Source organism: Macaca fascicularis, chromosome 18 (genome assembly GCF_037993035.2).
Source record: "Macaca fascicularis isolate 582-1 chromosome 18, T2T-MFA8v1.1".
Classification (NCBI taxonomy): Eukaryota; Metazoa; Chordata; class Mammalia; order Primates; family Cercopithecidae; genus Macaca; species Macaca fascicularis.
Window position 1 is genome coordinate 53238597 of NC_088392.1, and position 14539 is coordinate 53253135.

Sequence of the window (14539 nt, forward strand, 5' to 3'; positions counted from 1 at the left end):
ATTTCTTAAAAGCTAAACATCCAGGTGCCATAAAACTTGGCGATTCTACTTTTAGTAACAATCATGCACTACTTAACATTTCAGTCAACAATGGACCACAAGATAGTGGTTCCATAGATTACAATGAAGCTGAAAATGTGCTATCACCTAGTGATGTTATAACCATCATAACATTGTAGCACAACTACTTTTCTTTTATAATAAAGTTAGTGTAGCCTAAGTATACAGTGTTTATAAAGTCTACAGTGATGTACAGTAATGTCCTAGGCTTTCATGTTCATGCTTCCAATCCTGTAAGCTCCATTCATGGTGAGTACCCTATATAGATGTACCATTTTTCTCTCTTTCATACTGTATTTTTACCATACCTTTTCTACATTTAGATATGCAAATACTTCTCATTGTGTTACAACCACCTACAGTATTTGGTACAGTTACACGCTGTAAGGTTTGCAGTCTAGGAGTAATAGGCTATACCATATAGCCTAGGAGGACATCTGGGACTGGAGCTTTCTTCATGGGAAAGTTTAAAACTACCAATCCAATGTCTTTATCTTTGTTTATCTTATATTAATTCATAACAGATTATCTATTTCATCTTGAGAGAGTTTTGGTAGTTTTTGTCTTTCAAGAAATTCTTCCATTTCATCTAAGTTGTCAAAGTTAATGGAATATAATTGTTCAGAATAGTCCCATATTATTTTTGTACAACAAAATTGCCCAACACTGCATTTCTCAGAACATATCCCCATCATTAAGTGATGAATGACTATATTTACCCAAGAGAAATAAAAGCACATATATATACAAAGACAACCCAAATGTCTATCAACAGGTAAACAGATAAACAAATTATGGTTTATGTACACAATGGTATACTAATCAAAATAAATGGACTATTGAAACACACAACAAAATGAAGGAATCTCAAAACAATTATGCTAACTGAAAGAAGTCAACTCCCCTCAAGGAGTATATACTGCCTGATTACACTTACATAAAATGCTAAAAACACAAATGCAAATGAATCTACAATGAAGAAGCAGATCAGTGGTTGCTTAGGGATGGGGAAGGGCAGCAATAATCACGAAGAGGCAGGAGAAGATTTTTGGGGTGATGGATATGCACACCTCCACTGTGGTCATGGTTTCACTGGTGTACACATATGCCAAAACTTATGTGCTGTTTCTTGCATGTCCATTTTACTGCAAAAGCTGTTTTAAAAAACATCCCTTGGTAAGTTCAAGTTAAGTGAAGTTGTATTTGTGAAAGATGCAAACCTTTGATGTTTCCTATTTTAAAAGTAAATGTTAATCTCTGGTAAAATATTAACAAAAGTAAAAACTAAGTTCAGAAAGTATCTTGTATTTGAAATTAGCACTTAATTCACAAGTAGATAATTTAATATGAAGACTTAGAGGTAAAAAATAATAATAAAATGATCCCAGCACTTTGGGAGGCCGAGACGGGCGGATCACGAGGTCACAAGATCAAGACCATCCTAGCTAACATGGTGAAACCCCGTCTCTACTAAAAAAACACAAAAAACTAGCCAGGCGAGGTGGCGGGCGCCTGTAGTCCCAGCTACTCCGGAGGCTGAGGCAGGAGAATGGCGTGAACCCGGGAGGCGGAGCTTGCAGTGAGCTGAGATCTGGCCACTGCACTCCAGCCTGGGCGACAGAGCAAGACTCCATCTCAAAAAAAAAAAAATAAAAAAATAAAAAAATAAAAAAAATAATAATAATAATAAAATGGCATTGAAATGATGCTGAGCAATGAGATCGTCCTCACAACATGGTTATGAAACTGAGGATCACCTTGTCTAATGATACAGGAGAAGAGATAACTCTAAGTTATGCCCAGCTGTAAAAGGCATATGCTTGCCCTGAAACAAGGAAACTTAAGAATCTTCCTCCATAGCTTCAGGGTCATATCCTAGCTTTCATGATGAAACCAGCAAGCCCCAGAGGCATCTCCAACAAACAGGCAGCTTTTCCCATCACCACTGCTACAATCCTGAAGAGAGCCATCATCAGAGACTGGATGTGGATTTCAGTCTCTCTCTTGCTTTCTCTTCTCCAGCCTGTTGCACACAGTGCTTCAGTGCAGATCTGAGCTCCTTCGCCATGGGAAGGAACAGCAGGGCTCACAGTGTGCTGTGGAGACTGGTCCCACATGGAGTCTCACATTACTGTGCTGGCTCACATCTAGAGCATGAAGCCATTTCTCCAGGCCCTGGCTGTTGTCATGCTTCAGCCTGTCCGTTGGCCCCTTTGTAGGCCCTGACTTTGGCATACAGCAATTCTTGCCAGTTCTCTCATTCCCTCTTAATTTCCACCCTCTGTGTAAGACCAAGTAAGTCCTCCGGCCCAAAGGAGGTCAGTCCTCTCCTGTCACAGCCCCAGGTCCAGCTGTTTGGCTTCACAATTTGCCAGTCTCCTGGCAGCTTCCCAAAGCACTGACCGCCACCAGCATCTCCTGTGCTCCATGGCTCCCAGGCCTTGCTGGCCAGTACTGAGGCCCATTCTTTCTTCCCATATCCTCTCTGCTTCTTCACTCCAGGCCAGCTCACTCTTCTTTTGCACACTTGCCTCTTCTCTAAATGCTAAATTGATGCCAAGTGGTCTCCCATCTTTCCCAGATTTGCAAAATCCTGTTTTGAAGAAAGATAGGGACTCACTCCATTTTCTTATCCCCCTCTTAACCTCCCCTCCCCCACCCCAGCAGGCCAATCTCAGAGCAAATAGCAATTTGCCTTACATTAGTGACTCAGTTTCCCAGACCTTTTGCCAGGGGTATCCCCCGCAACAACAGAGCACCTGTGCTAGGCCCCCAGTTTGACGGCCTCTCTCTTTTCAGCTCTTCTATGAAGGTTCATTTTCTTCACAGCATTCACTCCAGTGGAAACTCTTTATTTGCAGATGGTTTGTTTATCTTCTGCTTCAGCCACTGAAGTGTAAGCCCTGTGAAGTCAGGGACTGGATCTGATTCAATAAATACACTCAATAAATACTTGTTGAATGAAATACATGAGTATGTAAGACTTGTGTATCCCATATACACAATTTCCAAAATTAACTGGAAACTCAGTCTCCTTCCATTATAACAATAAAGCTTATTTAGTCCTCATTACTGGGCTTTGAGGGAAGGAATGGGGAAAGAGATAAGGCAACAAACATTCAGTGATCTAGCAATATACATTTTCTTTTTTGAGACAGGGTCTCGCTGTGTCACCCAGGCTGGAATGCAGTGGCATGATCTTAGCTCACTGTAGCTGCCAACTCCTGAGCTCAAGTGATCTTTCTGCCTCAGCCTCCTGAGTAGCTGTTACCATGGGCATAAGCCACCAAACCTGGGGTCTCACTTTGTTGCCCAGGCTGGTCTCAAGCAATCCTTCCACCTCAGCCTCCCAAAGTGCTGGGATTACAGGCATGAGCTACTGCGCCCAGCCCAGGAATACATGTTTCTGAAGGAGAAATCTCAATCTCAACTTCTCCCTCTCTCTCTCTCTCTCTCTCTCACACACACACACACCTTTTTGCTCTGTGATCTTTGTACAATAATGGTACAAAACCACTGTAGCAAGTGTCAACTGGAAACCATGGCAAAGATAGGAGTAGGGATGGTGGGAAAAAGTCAAGTCAGATCTAAAATGTACGTGGAAGAAAGAATCTCTAGTACCTGCTGAGGACCCAGAGTCCTGCAGCGCAGCACAGCCCAGGTCCCCTAGTGTCCACAGTCACTTTGTGAAGCTACATTAGTGAGACAGACCCCACTCTGAACTTACTCCCTCAGTAGAACCGGTGCTTCTCCTCTTGTGCGCTTTGGATGTAATGCAATCAATTAATAAGGACCACATTTAGCCTTACAGGGACTCTCACTGTTTGTAACAAGACTGCTGTCAGGAGCTAGCAGCAGGCAAGTGGGAAGACTGCTTCTGCACAGTCCAAGGAGAACACAGCGTCTTTGAATGGTGGGGAATCAGGCCACATTGGTACTGCTTGTTTCCTACTGGCATTTGTGGACTGGGTGCCATTAACTGTGTCACATAGAAAGACAATGTCCTTTATCCCATTAGTTTACATTCTATTTGGGATGTTCTCAGAGAAGTTTGTTTTTTTAAAAATGTACTTTAATCAACCAACTTAATTTTTTTAAAAAAAACTAGAACCCCATTGCACAGTGGGGCTCTCAATTCCACTGACAATTTTTTTTTTTTAAGTATTGGGTTGACCAAGTGATAGAACAGAGCCAGCAAGCATTTGGGATCCAGGAAAACACCCAGATCACATATCCACAAAAAACAGTGATTCAAAAACCCAAGTAGAACTTCAAGGCACATGTAGCTGACTAGTGAGGTCAGGGCAGGAAATGATCAAAGCCAAAGCAGACAAGAATGGGAAGACACAAGCATGCGGCTTCATAGGGAATAGACAGTCCACTTGGAATAAGATGAAGGAGGCACAGGTACCCACAAGTTATACACAGGGTGGCAGTCAAAAGGCATGCCTGGCAGGCCATCACTGGAAGAACTACGGTAACTGCAAAGAGGCAGGAAATGCCTGGAAACAGAGGCCTGAATTCTGATGGAGTCGTCTCCATAAACATGGTGGAGATAGGTGTTCAAGGGGATCACAGCAAGTGAGATTCCCATAAGAGAGAGCTTAAGCTGGGGGGAGCAGCCACCACAGAAGCACAGAAGGCTTCCACTTTCCCAGCTTCCTAAAATATGACTGTGTTCTTTACTACAGCACTGTCAATCACTGTACACAACCTCCTAAAAGCAGAAGATGCAATAATAGGACTGTTTCACGGCAGCACATGACACTTCCAATGACCAGGAAGAAAGTGGTAAAGCCAAAACCTGGGAGGAAGAGCTTGTGAGAGGTCAGCATGGCTGATCAGGGAAGGCAGACAGCACGAAGAGAGGGGAGATGCTCCTAAGAACAGTTTGAACACACTGACACGTAAACAACCTCCATTCCTATTAGTATCTGACACATGGTAGGGAAACAAAGGGTTATTCAATACATGGTGTTGAATGTACGAAAAAGCTGAAGTTGGACCTCTGCCTCATACTATTTGTTAAAATAATTTCCAGATAGATAAAACATTTAAATGTGACAAAATGTAGCTACAGAAGTACTAGAAGACATCAGGAGAGAAAAGGCCTTCTTCAGTAGGAACACAAAACCCTGAAAATAGAAAAGATTAAGTCATGAAATTGAATGTTTCTAAATGGTAAAAACACAATAAATGAAGTAAAAAGAACAGTGAGAAAAATGATTGCACTCTTATCACAGTTTATAAAGAGCTTCTATAATACAATGAGAAAAAACAACTCAATGACCCTCATATGAGGCATCTAAAATTGTCAAAGATATAGAAGTAGACAATAGAATGACGGTTACCAGGGGATAGAGGAAAGAGGGATGTAAGGAGTTATTATCTGATGAGCGTAAAGCTACAATTATATAAGATGAATAAGTTCCAGAGCTCTCCTACATAACATAGTGCCTACAGTTAATAATAACGTATTGCCTACTTAAACATTTGCTAAGAGGGTAGATCTCATGTTAAGTATTCTTACTACACACAAAAACAGGTTATGTCCTTTATCCACCCTTTATTATCCATTCTTACTTCCTAACGAGATGTCGTTACTTATATCTGGGTTTATAATCTTACAGGAAGTAGGAAGAACTCTGCTGGGACAACTATATGAGAAAGACCATTCTCAAGATCTTCTAAGGGCTCTTGACATTAATCTGAAAAACAGGCAGGTCAGTGTCATTTATAGCAAACAATGGCACTATTACCAGTGGAAAAGAGAACAGAATGCATGGTTAAAGTGCATATGATCCTTTGGGTTTTAGCACAGCACGTCCACAGAGAAATCCTCTCTGGCGTCCTGTGTATGGGCCTGAGGTTCCTACAACGTCTTCCCAGTGAGCACTCACAGTGCAGGATAGGCTTACTGTAGGTGGCCTCTCTAGTCCCAGCACAAGGACTGTCTTCAGTCCCAGGGCTTGGGCGTACTATTTCCTCACATTGACAAGGCAAGCCTCCAGCCGCCATTTATGAGAAAGTCCACAAGATGGAGATGTCACTACAGGGAAGGGAAGAGGATGGGCCCGGCCTTTCCCAAAGCCCCACAACTATATACACGCTTGAGGCTTGAGGGGTGGTTGTTTGCTTGTTTGTTTCATTTGAATACTTGAACACAGATGGTTAAATATTCCTGTCGTTTAATTTTCTTTCACAAAGAAAATATTCAGAAATTCTCTGCTCAAAAAGTACATTTTCAAAAAGTGAAGTGTTTTGAAAGTCTGCTTTCATTAAACAATTGCATCTTGTATTCCTGAGGGCCTTTGCAAATAGTTCTGGTTTTCTTGTTTTGTTTTGTTTCTCTTAAGTTCCAATTTCATGAAGATGTTACTCTATTTCTAAAAGACTGCCCTATTAACAAAGCTATAATAGGAGATATGGAGATGGATTCATTTTAATATCCTTGACTTGACTTGATTTTCCATATTGTTTCTTCAGCACTTCCTTTCTATGTCAATTTATCATTCCAAGTTTTATCAACATCTAACACATTAATATACTTGTGGGGGAAGAAATGGAAAACTCCAAGCTCATGACAACGTCCACTTGCATTTCCAAAGTGGGCCGAGGTGCCTGAAGGGTGTTTTAGCTGGCCTGATTATCCCAGGACTTCAGTGAAGTAGTCTTGTTTCCAAATCAAGGGAATGAAGTTCTAGAACTTTCTAGTATTATATGGGGCTCAGGCACAATGTTTACTAGTCAGGGGTATGATCACAGAAGATGTGGGTCCTCATTGCAGAAATGCAACTATTCATAATATAGTACGTTTTTGGTTTTAATAATATATATATATACATAAAACATACCAACCACAAATCTTACAAATTCTGCTAAAGTATACATATCTCAGTAAAAAAATCATACATCTTAATAGGGCAAAAACTACTTGCATAGGTAAAATTAGATTATGGGTGATATCCAAAGAATTCAGTTGTCAAATATGAAAAAGAAAAAATCAAACTATATAAAAATGTCTAAAATCATAAGTACAACTGATGTAATATTCTTGGGTGATGGTGTACAAGTATGATTTGGAGTCAGAAGATCCTCTTATTTTTCTTTTTCCACTTACAAAACATAAGTGGTAATACAGCCAGGTCCAGTGGCTTCCTGGTCTTAATAAAACTGTACATCTGATATGTCAAATGATTCATCATATGGTTTTTCAGAGCCACACAAGGTGACAGTGAAAAAGACAAGCAAATGTAAAGGAGGTGACAGACTCTTAGAAGCTACCTTACTTGCCCATGGATAGAGTAGATGGTAAAGAAAACCAAGTTCCTACAGCGATAGCCTACTGTAAGAAGGAAAGGAACTTAGAAGAGTCACCCCACCACTGCTGTTCCCCAGTGACCCCATCTCAATGCCAGGCTCTCTCAGAGGGATTTAACTCCAGAGCCTTCTTCAAGCCAAGGACTGCCGAGTCCACACCTCCCCAGGACCTCTGGAACATCTTCCTGGATGTCAGACAGGCTCCTTAGACCTCACATGCACAAGGTTGGAAGTCTCCACCCAATTTGCTTTTCTTCCAGTATCGTCCCAGTTCCTTGTTTCTAACATCCACACATTCGTGCAAGCCTGAACCTCACTCATTTTGCATCTGCTGCTCTTACCCTCCAGGCAGTTGCTCCTGGCAAGTCCCACAGCCACTGACATGTTGAGCATGGTCTTCTCTCTTGGACTCTGACACTGCCTCGCGGCAGCCCTTGTTCCTGCAGCCTCACCCGAGTGGCTTGTTCTATGCTACTAACAAATTAGAATTGGTCACCTCCTGTCTCCTGTTTTTAAACTTGGACAGCTCCAGTGGTCTCAGAATAAAGTCCAGCCTCTTCCCCAGGATGTTCAAGGCACTCTGGGATTCAAGTCTAAGTCTTTTTTTTTGAGATGGAGTCTTGCTGTCACCCAGGCTGGAGTGCAGTGGCATAATCTCAGCTCACTGCAACTTCCACCTCCCAGGTTCAAGCAATTCTCCTGCCTCAGCCTCCTGAGTAGCTGGGATAACAGGCGCGCACCACCACACCAGGCTAATTTTTTTATTTTTAGTAGAGACGGGGGTTCACCATGTTGGACGGGCTGGTCTCAAACTCCTGACCTTGTGATCCACCCACCTCGGCCTCCCAAAGTGTTGGGATTACACGTGTGAGCCACTGCGCCCAGGCTCCAGGATCCAATTCTACCATTCCTGGTTTAACTGCCCACCCTCTTTATCCCCAGGGGCACTTCAGCCAGTCCAGGCAGAGAACGAGACACAGACAGGAGTCCTTCAGGATCCTGGATCTTCTAGCCCAAACCTGGACCTGGGTTTCCAGTGGTAGAAAAGCAGGCAGAGGCTGAGGCTTCCCTTTTAGAACCTGGGAGGAACACCTCCAAAGCTCAGGGCTTTGGTAATCTTGTGGGACAAATGAACCCCTGTCTGTATAACTTTATAACTTCATAGACCTCCAAAATGTTCCCAAGCAGTGAGCAACTAAGCCACCCCATCCTTCCATCAGTGTTTACCGTGGCTCTACTATTGCCAGGCCCCAGGCACTGTAGGAAACACACCAATGAACAGAACCTGGTGCTAGTCCCTGAGGAGCTGGCAGCCTGGCAGGTGCAAAATGTGCAACGTCGTATCAGTAACACTCCAATATTACTCACTTCGGCCCCAAATCTTACATCTCATTTGACAAGGGTCATCTGTATGGTGATCTCTTCAGGACTACAGGTAATTTCGGCTAATTCCAACAGGAGGTGCCCTAGGGTAAAGGATAGAACTACCGACAGGTAAGGGCGTCTTCGGGGTAATCGAATGGTTACCTTATTATCAAGACCTAACTTAGCCCGAGTGTGCTCAGCCTAGGGCCATGCTGGACTGTGGAATCTGAGAGCTTGACACTGTAGGATCTACATGCCATCTGAGAAGTTAACAGTAACATGTGACTAGGCAAACCCCACTGGCCATCCCTTCCTCCCGGCTTAAGGTCTTGCCTGCTCTCAACCCAACCAAACCCCCAATCACCAGCAGCACTCGGCAAAACACACTTCAGAATACACATAGAAGAGGATCTAAACGTGGAACACAGGTCGTTTGTTTTAAATTTGGGATTTGAGGTAAGTGATCTCTGATGTCACTCATGTCCAGATTCCTGACGAATGAGGAGCTGCTGGAAGTTACATGCCATCATCTCCTGCACTACCTCCTCCCACCAGATACACATGGTGGTCTTCACACAGCACTCCCGAGTGGACTTTTGTTTGCTCATCAAAATCACCCTCTAAGGTAAGGGTTGGTGTAATTGGCATTTACCCTCAGGGATCAAATAACTTCCAAGTGAGTGAGCTGGAATCCTAACCAGCCTTCTCTAACTCAGCACTCTTGCCATGTAAGGGTAACTTTCTAACTGTTCTAAAATTATAGGTCTTACCTTTCCCTTGTAAACACATCCTTGGGCAATCATTTGCTTCTGGGAGTCATAATCAGTTAATTTCTGGTGGTCTAATACTCTTGCCAAGTTAAATTCCTTCCATGTACCCATACAATTCTTTCTCTTCTGGTAGGTCCTGGATTAATTATACAGCACCTTAATGGGCCCACTAATTTCTGATGTACATAGATTTAATCATTCAATGGTGAAAACTGATGTGTATATAACAAATTGCAGAGCTTACATAAAATCTAGAACAATTTTTAAGGAATGGAATCAAAACATTCACACAAATATTTTAGAAGACATTTTTATACTTTCTATGGAAAGTGTGTAGGGGGATGAGACAATAACATTAAAATATCACCTTTAATAAAATATTTGCTTAGTAAATAGTGGGAAAGAAAGAGAAAATATTCCTGGCTTCGGACAACATTCTGTAAAGAAAATACTTCATGTTATGTCTTTTATTTATATTTTTCCTTTAACCACACTTAATCAAATTGATTCCCCTCACTTGAGGACTGTGAAGCCATCAGCACGCTTGTCGAACTCACCTTTCCAACCTGGCCTCCTGTGGGGGTGAGACGGATGATGTGGGGGTGGTGGGCACACTGGATCCAGATGAGGGTCTTGAGGAGTGATGAGAGTTGTTGCCAAAATTGCTGTATCTAAGAAGTGCAGACGTTTAAGGTGGTGGAAAAAGGATAGAGAAATAAGTACAAGTCAGTAAATAAGACTCAGCAAACCATTTTAATTTTTGCAAGATAAACAGGTCTGGAAATGCTACCACTGTTAGTGATAATTCCACCTAAAGAGGTTTGTTCCCTGTTTTGTTCTGATAATTTCTCATAAGAGGAGTTTCCCAAAGTCCAAAACCGTTAGGCAGCAAGATTTATGACAAAGGTTTTAAATAAAACCCTAACAGTTCCTGTCTTTTCAAATGTACATTAAAATTATTTGCTAACATAAATTTAAAATGCAAATCATTTTCACTTGAACCATGAAGATTTTTCTTGCCTCAGATGGTGGCACAATTAGTGTTAATTCCATCACAGGTCTGTAGGAAATACCATATGGTTGGCTAAAGAAACATCTTATTTAAAATTCCACTTTAGTATTTCCATATCAATTTAATTCATTAAATGTAATCCCAGCGCATGTTCTGTGATTGAGGAGAAACTGTCCCCAGGCCTTCTGGACTGGCCTGCTCCTTAGAGGTGCATGTATTCATGTTTTCATCCAACATTTCCCCTGAACCAAAATTATAGCCATGAGGTTTACATGAGATTTGATTATTTTCCAGACATGTCTGACAAGTTAAATTTCAAGATTTGTAAAATTTTAGATTTCTGTTTTTCAGAATAGATGTCCTTTAGCAGACCGTATTTAGCTATCACTACTCAGAGCACTCCCAGAAAACAAATCATCATTTGACACCCTTGCATGGGCTCAGACACTCAGGATTACTTACAAATAATGAGGCTCAGGGAGCTCTGCCTCACAAACCTACCCAGCCACAGAGCAGGACCCACCCCTTCCACTAAACTGGTTAGGGACACTGTATTAGAATGTGTGGGACCCCAATAATCACTATGATATAAGTACACAAAGAGCTTCTTGCACATGGAGAATCCAGTCCAAACGCCCATCAACAGAGGTCAGAATCCCTTCTGGAAAGCAAACGGACTTCAAAATCAGTGTATCCTTTGACAGAGTAAGTCAACTTTTAGGAAGATAACATAAGGAAATAATCTTATAGTTATTTATATACTGAAAACGTCATACAGGAAGATACTTATTGGAGCATTATTCATCTTTTTTTTCTTTTTCTTTCAAGGAAGATCCTGCAAATAGTGGAGCATTATTTAGATCATGGTAGAAAACTAAAAACTACTCAACCAGGTAACAATGTGGAAATGGCTAAGAAAGTATGATATAGTATTTGTCAATGGACTATTACACAACCATTAAAAATGATTACCAATTTTGTAAGTGACAACATGAAAAATGATAATATAGGCTAAATGAAAACATGAGGATATAATATACACAGTTTGATCACAAATGTGCAAAAATATTCTCAAAAGTGAAAAACTATTTTTAAAAAATAATATAGAGATGAAATTTCAGTTTTCAATAAGAAATTTCATTATTATAATGGAAAATAAAATACTGATATGACCCACATCTATCCTGTGCTGCTAATTCTGGTCAGTTTGGCTGTTGCTGTCCTTATTTGTTTATTTAGTGTCACACGGCTGGCATGTTCTGAGTGCCAGACAGAGAGAGGCTCAGAGTATAACACTTTAACCCATCATCTTCTATGAACACATCATCTTTGTGGGACTTGGTTTCTGAGTACTCGTTCTCTTTAAAAACCCAACACTCTACATTTCAAACAGGCTAATTGCTTCTCCAAGTGAGAGTTGGTTTAATTTTTCAAGAGTGCTCCCAAACCACAGGCCACATAGGAAGCACAAAAGCAAAGGATGAAAGGAACATACAAAGGCAGAAATAGAGAAGGGAGAGAAAGCCAATGAGCCAACAGGGAAAGAAACCAGGCTGTAAGCACGGCAATGAGGGAGAGGAAGGAGGCTGCCCTCCATGACACCAAGCGCTCTCCGAGACGAGACCCCGATGCAGCCTGTTCCGCACGGGCTCCACGCCTGTGTCAGCAGCTGCCTGGACACTCAGCTTATCATCCTACTTCAGCAGCTAAAACAATTCCCTTCCCACCACAAGTGGACATCCTGCAGAATGTTTTAACAGGATCACTTTGCTAAAATTGTGTTTAAATGATGCTATGGAAATAAGCAGAATGTGTTTTTCCCTCCTTTGGTTTTCCTAATGACTAAGCAATTAATTCAAATGCCTCATAGTCCAGTTTTGCTTCTCAACTTCAGCCAAACTAACTAGATCATACAACTCACTGTTCAGCATTTGTGTGTGTGTGTGTGTGTGTGTGTGTGTGTGTGTGTGTGTGTGTGTGGAGGGTGAGCGTTCTTTTTAATGACTAACTGGCTGGTCTTTATTATAATCCGTTCAATTGCAGTCAACCACTGAGTAGTCCATCTGTGGTCACACAGACCCATGAAAACCACAGCAAGTGAACATCACAAAAATCAATAGGAACAAACAATATTTATACAGTATCCAAGTTCCTGTTGGACAAGTGATTTTAAAAGTTTACAAACTTTGCTCAGTTAAATCAAAGTCAACCTTCATTCACAAGCAAGTAGCTTTTCTTTTTTTTTTTCCCCACCCCCCCAATTTGCATGTATCTTCAACTGGACAGCTTATATATTTCCATTGCTCCCACCCTCAGAACTATAAGTAGTGGTGAAGCTTGCAGACCAAATGGGAAGGATCTGGGGCCCAGGAAAGCCCCAACTAGGGCCAAGACCATCACCAGAAAGACCAGGATCACCACCATGGGCTAACACGCTCTCTGGGAAAGATGAGATCGCCAACATATTTTTGTTCCAGTCAAATGTTCAGCTCCTAACTTGCACATAGATATTGTTCTTGGAAGGTGTAAGAGTCGTGTTGGATTCATTCCACAAAAACTGTGTGAAAGATAACAACAATCCCGGAACTATAGACCTGGAAGAGACCTGCAGAGAACTTGTAGTTTCAAGGAATTCAAATTTGGTTCACTGGGATAATACAATTGGGGTACAAAAAAAAAAAAAAAAAAAAAAAAAAAAAAAAACAGAAAAAGAAGAAGAAAAAAAAAAGAAGTTCAGTTCACAACTCCTGGAGGTATACAAAGCCATTCTGGAAATAAGAGGAAATTAATTTTCAGATCCTGAAGTTCCATATCTGTTCTTTTTAAAAATGGATCTTCCCATGCTGCTCCTAGGGTCTCCCAGTGCTCTCCAGCTTCTCCTTCCAAAATCACCTTCCATTTTTAGAAAGAAAAGAAACCCTTGAGCAGGTGAAATCAGTGTGGGGCACTGGCTTGTGCTATAAAATCTCCATGGTACAAGCAAAGGAAAACATCACTCCTGAGGGAATTCCTTAAGAAGTATGCTGGAGGGAGAAGATGGAGCTTTATTTATCCAGGGAAAAACTAGAAGCAAGGTCTCGTGCCTCATCTCTGTCTACCTGCCCACCTGAGAATCGGCCCCAGAAATTAGACTGTTGTCAAGGATGCATATGAGCTCACTTACTTGAACTGAAACATGAAATCAGTCTTCTTCTGACAGAAGTTAAGTCTTACTTGACTAAGAACTGGCTTTGCCAAGTAGGTATACATAGGTATTTTCCAGAATTAAATCGGTTAAACCTGAAGCCCCAAGGTTTTGAAAAAAACATAAAGCATATATACAATAGACAAATTACATCAATGATTTAAATGTATAATAAAAATAAAACTGTAGACAGCCTTCTTAAAACTTGGAGGGAAACTTCAAAATTCTTTCAGGTTATATGTAAGTAAACATTGTTAATGATCATAGTTTAGATTAGCCCTCCTATTAGATGAAAGGTCTGATACCCATAAAGACTGGTTATTTTCATGGTATGAAGGAGCGCCCTTCAAGGTTCAGGTCCTATAAGCCTTCATTTAAAACATGGTGCAGCTTCATGTTGACTAGGGCACCCAGGCTGGGGTCCCCCAAACACTGGCTCTGGCAAAAGCATCTTGCTGTCAAGGACTTGCCTTGGCAGGGTGTGGCGAGTGCAGTAAGGAGAGAAAGTGACCGACTGCCCAAATGACAGACAGCAGCACCACGTATGGATCAGAAAACGACTCTGGAACAGGCTCCCTGGGGTTGAAACCTCCCTCCAACATACTAGCTGAGTGACTCTGTTCAAGGTACTTAGCCTTTCTGTGCCTCAGTTTCTTCACTGTAATAAGGGCTTGTAATAGAACCTACCTCTCAAGGGTAAAGTAATACTTTAAAGTACTAATTTCATGGAAAATACAGGACACGGCTCAAAAAAATGCTCAATAAATGTCAGCTATTATTATAATTAAGATGAAATGGTCATTAGAATGATCAACTATTGATTTTTGG

The 14539-nt window shown here is 41.4% G+C and overlaps 1 protein-coding gene across 29 annotated transcripts in view; it reads right to left on the reverse strand.

Annotated features, from left to right (window-relative positions):
* Positions 1-14539, reverse strand: part of FHOD3 (formin homology 2 domain containing 3) — a 488533-nt gene that overhangs the window by 111750 nt on the left and 362244 nt on the right. For all 29 annotated transcript variants that reach the window (XM_074022556.1, XM_074022555.1, XM_074022554.1 and 26 more), the window contains one exon: positions 10073-10186. In XM_074022556.1, the coding sequence (XP_073878657.1) occupies positions 10073-10186 (114 nt within the window). The remainder of the gene's footprint in view (positions 1-10072; positions 10187-14539) is intronic.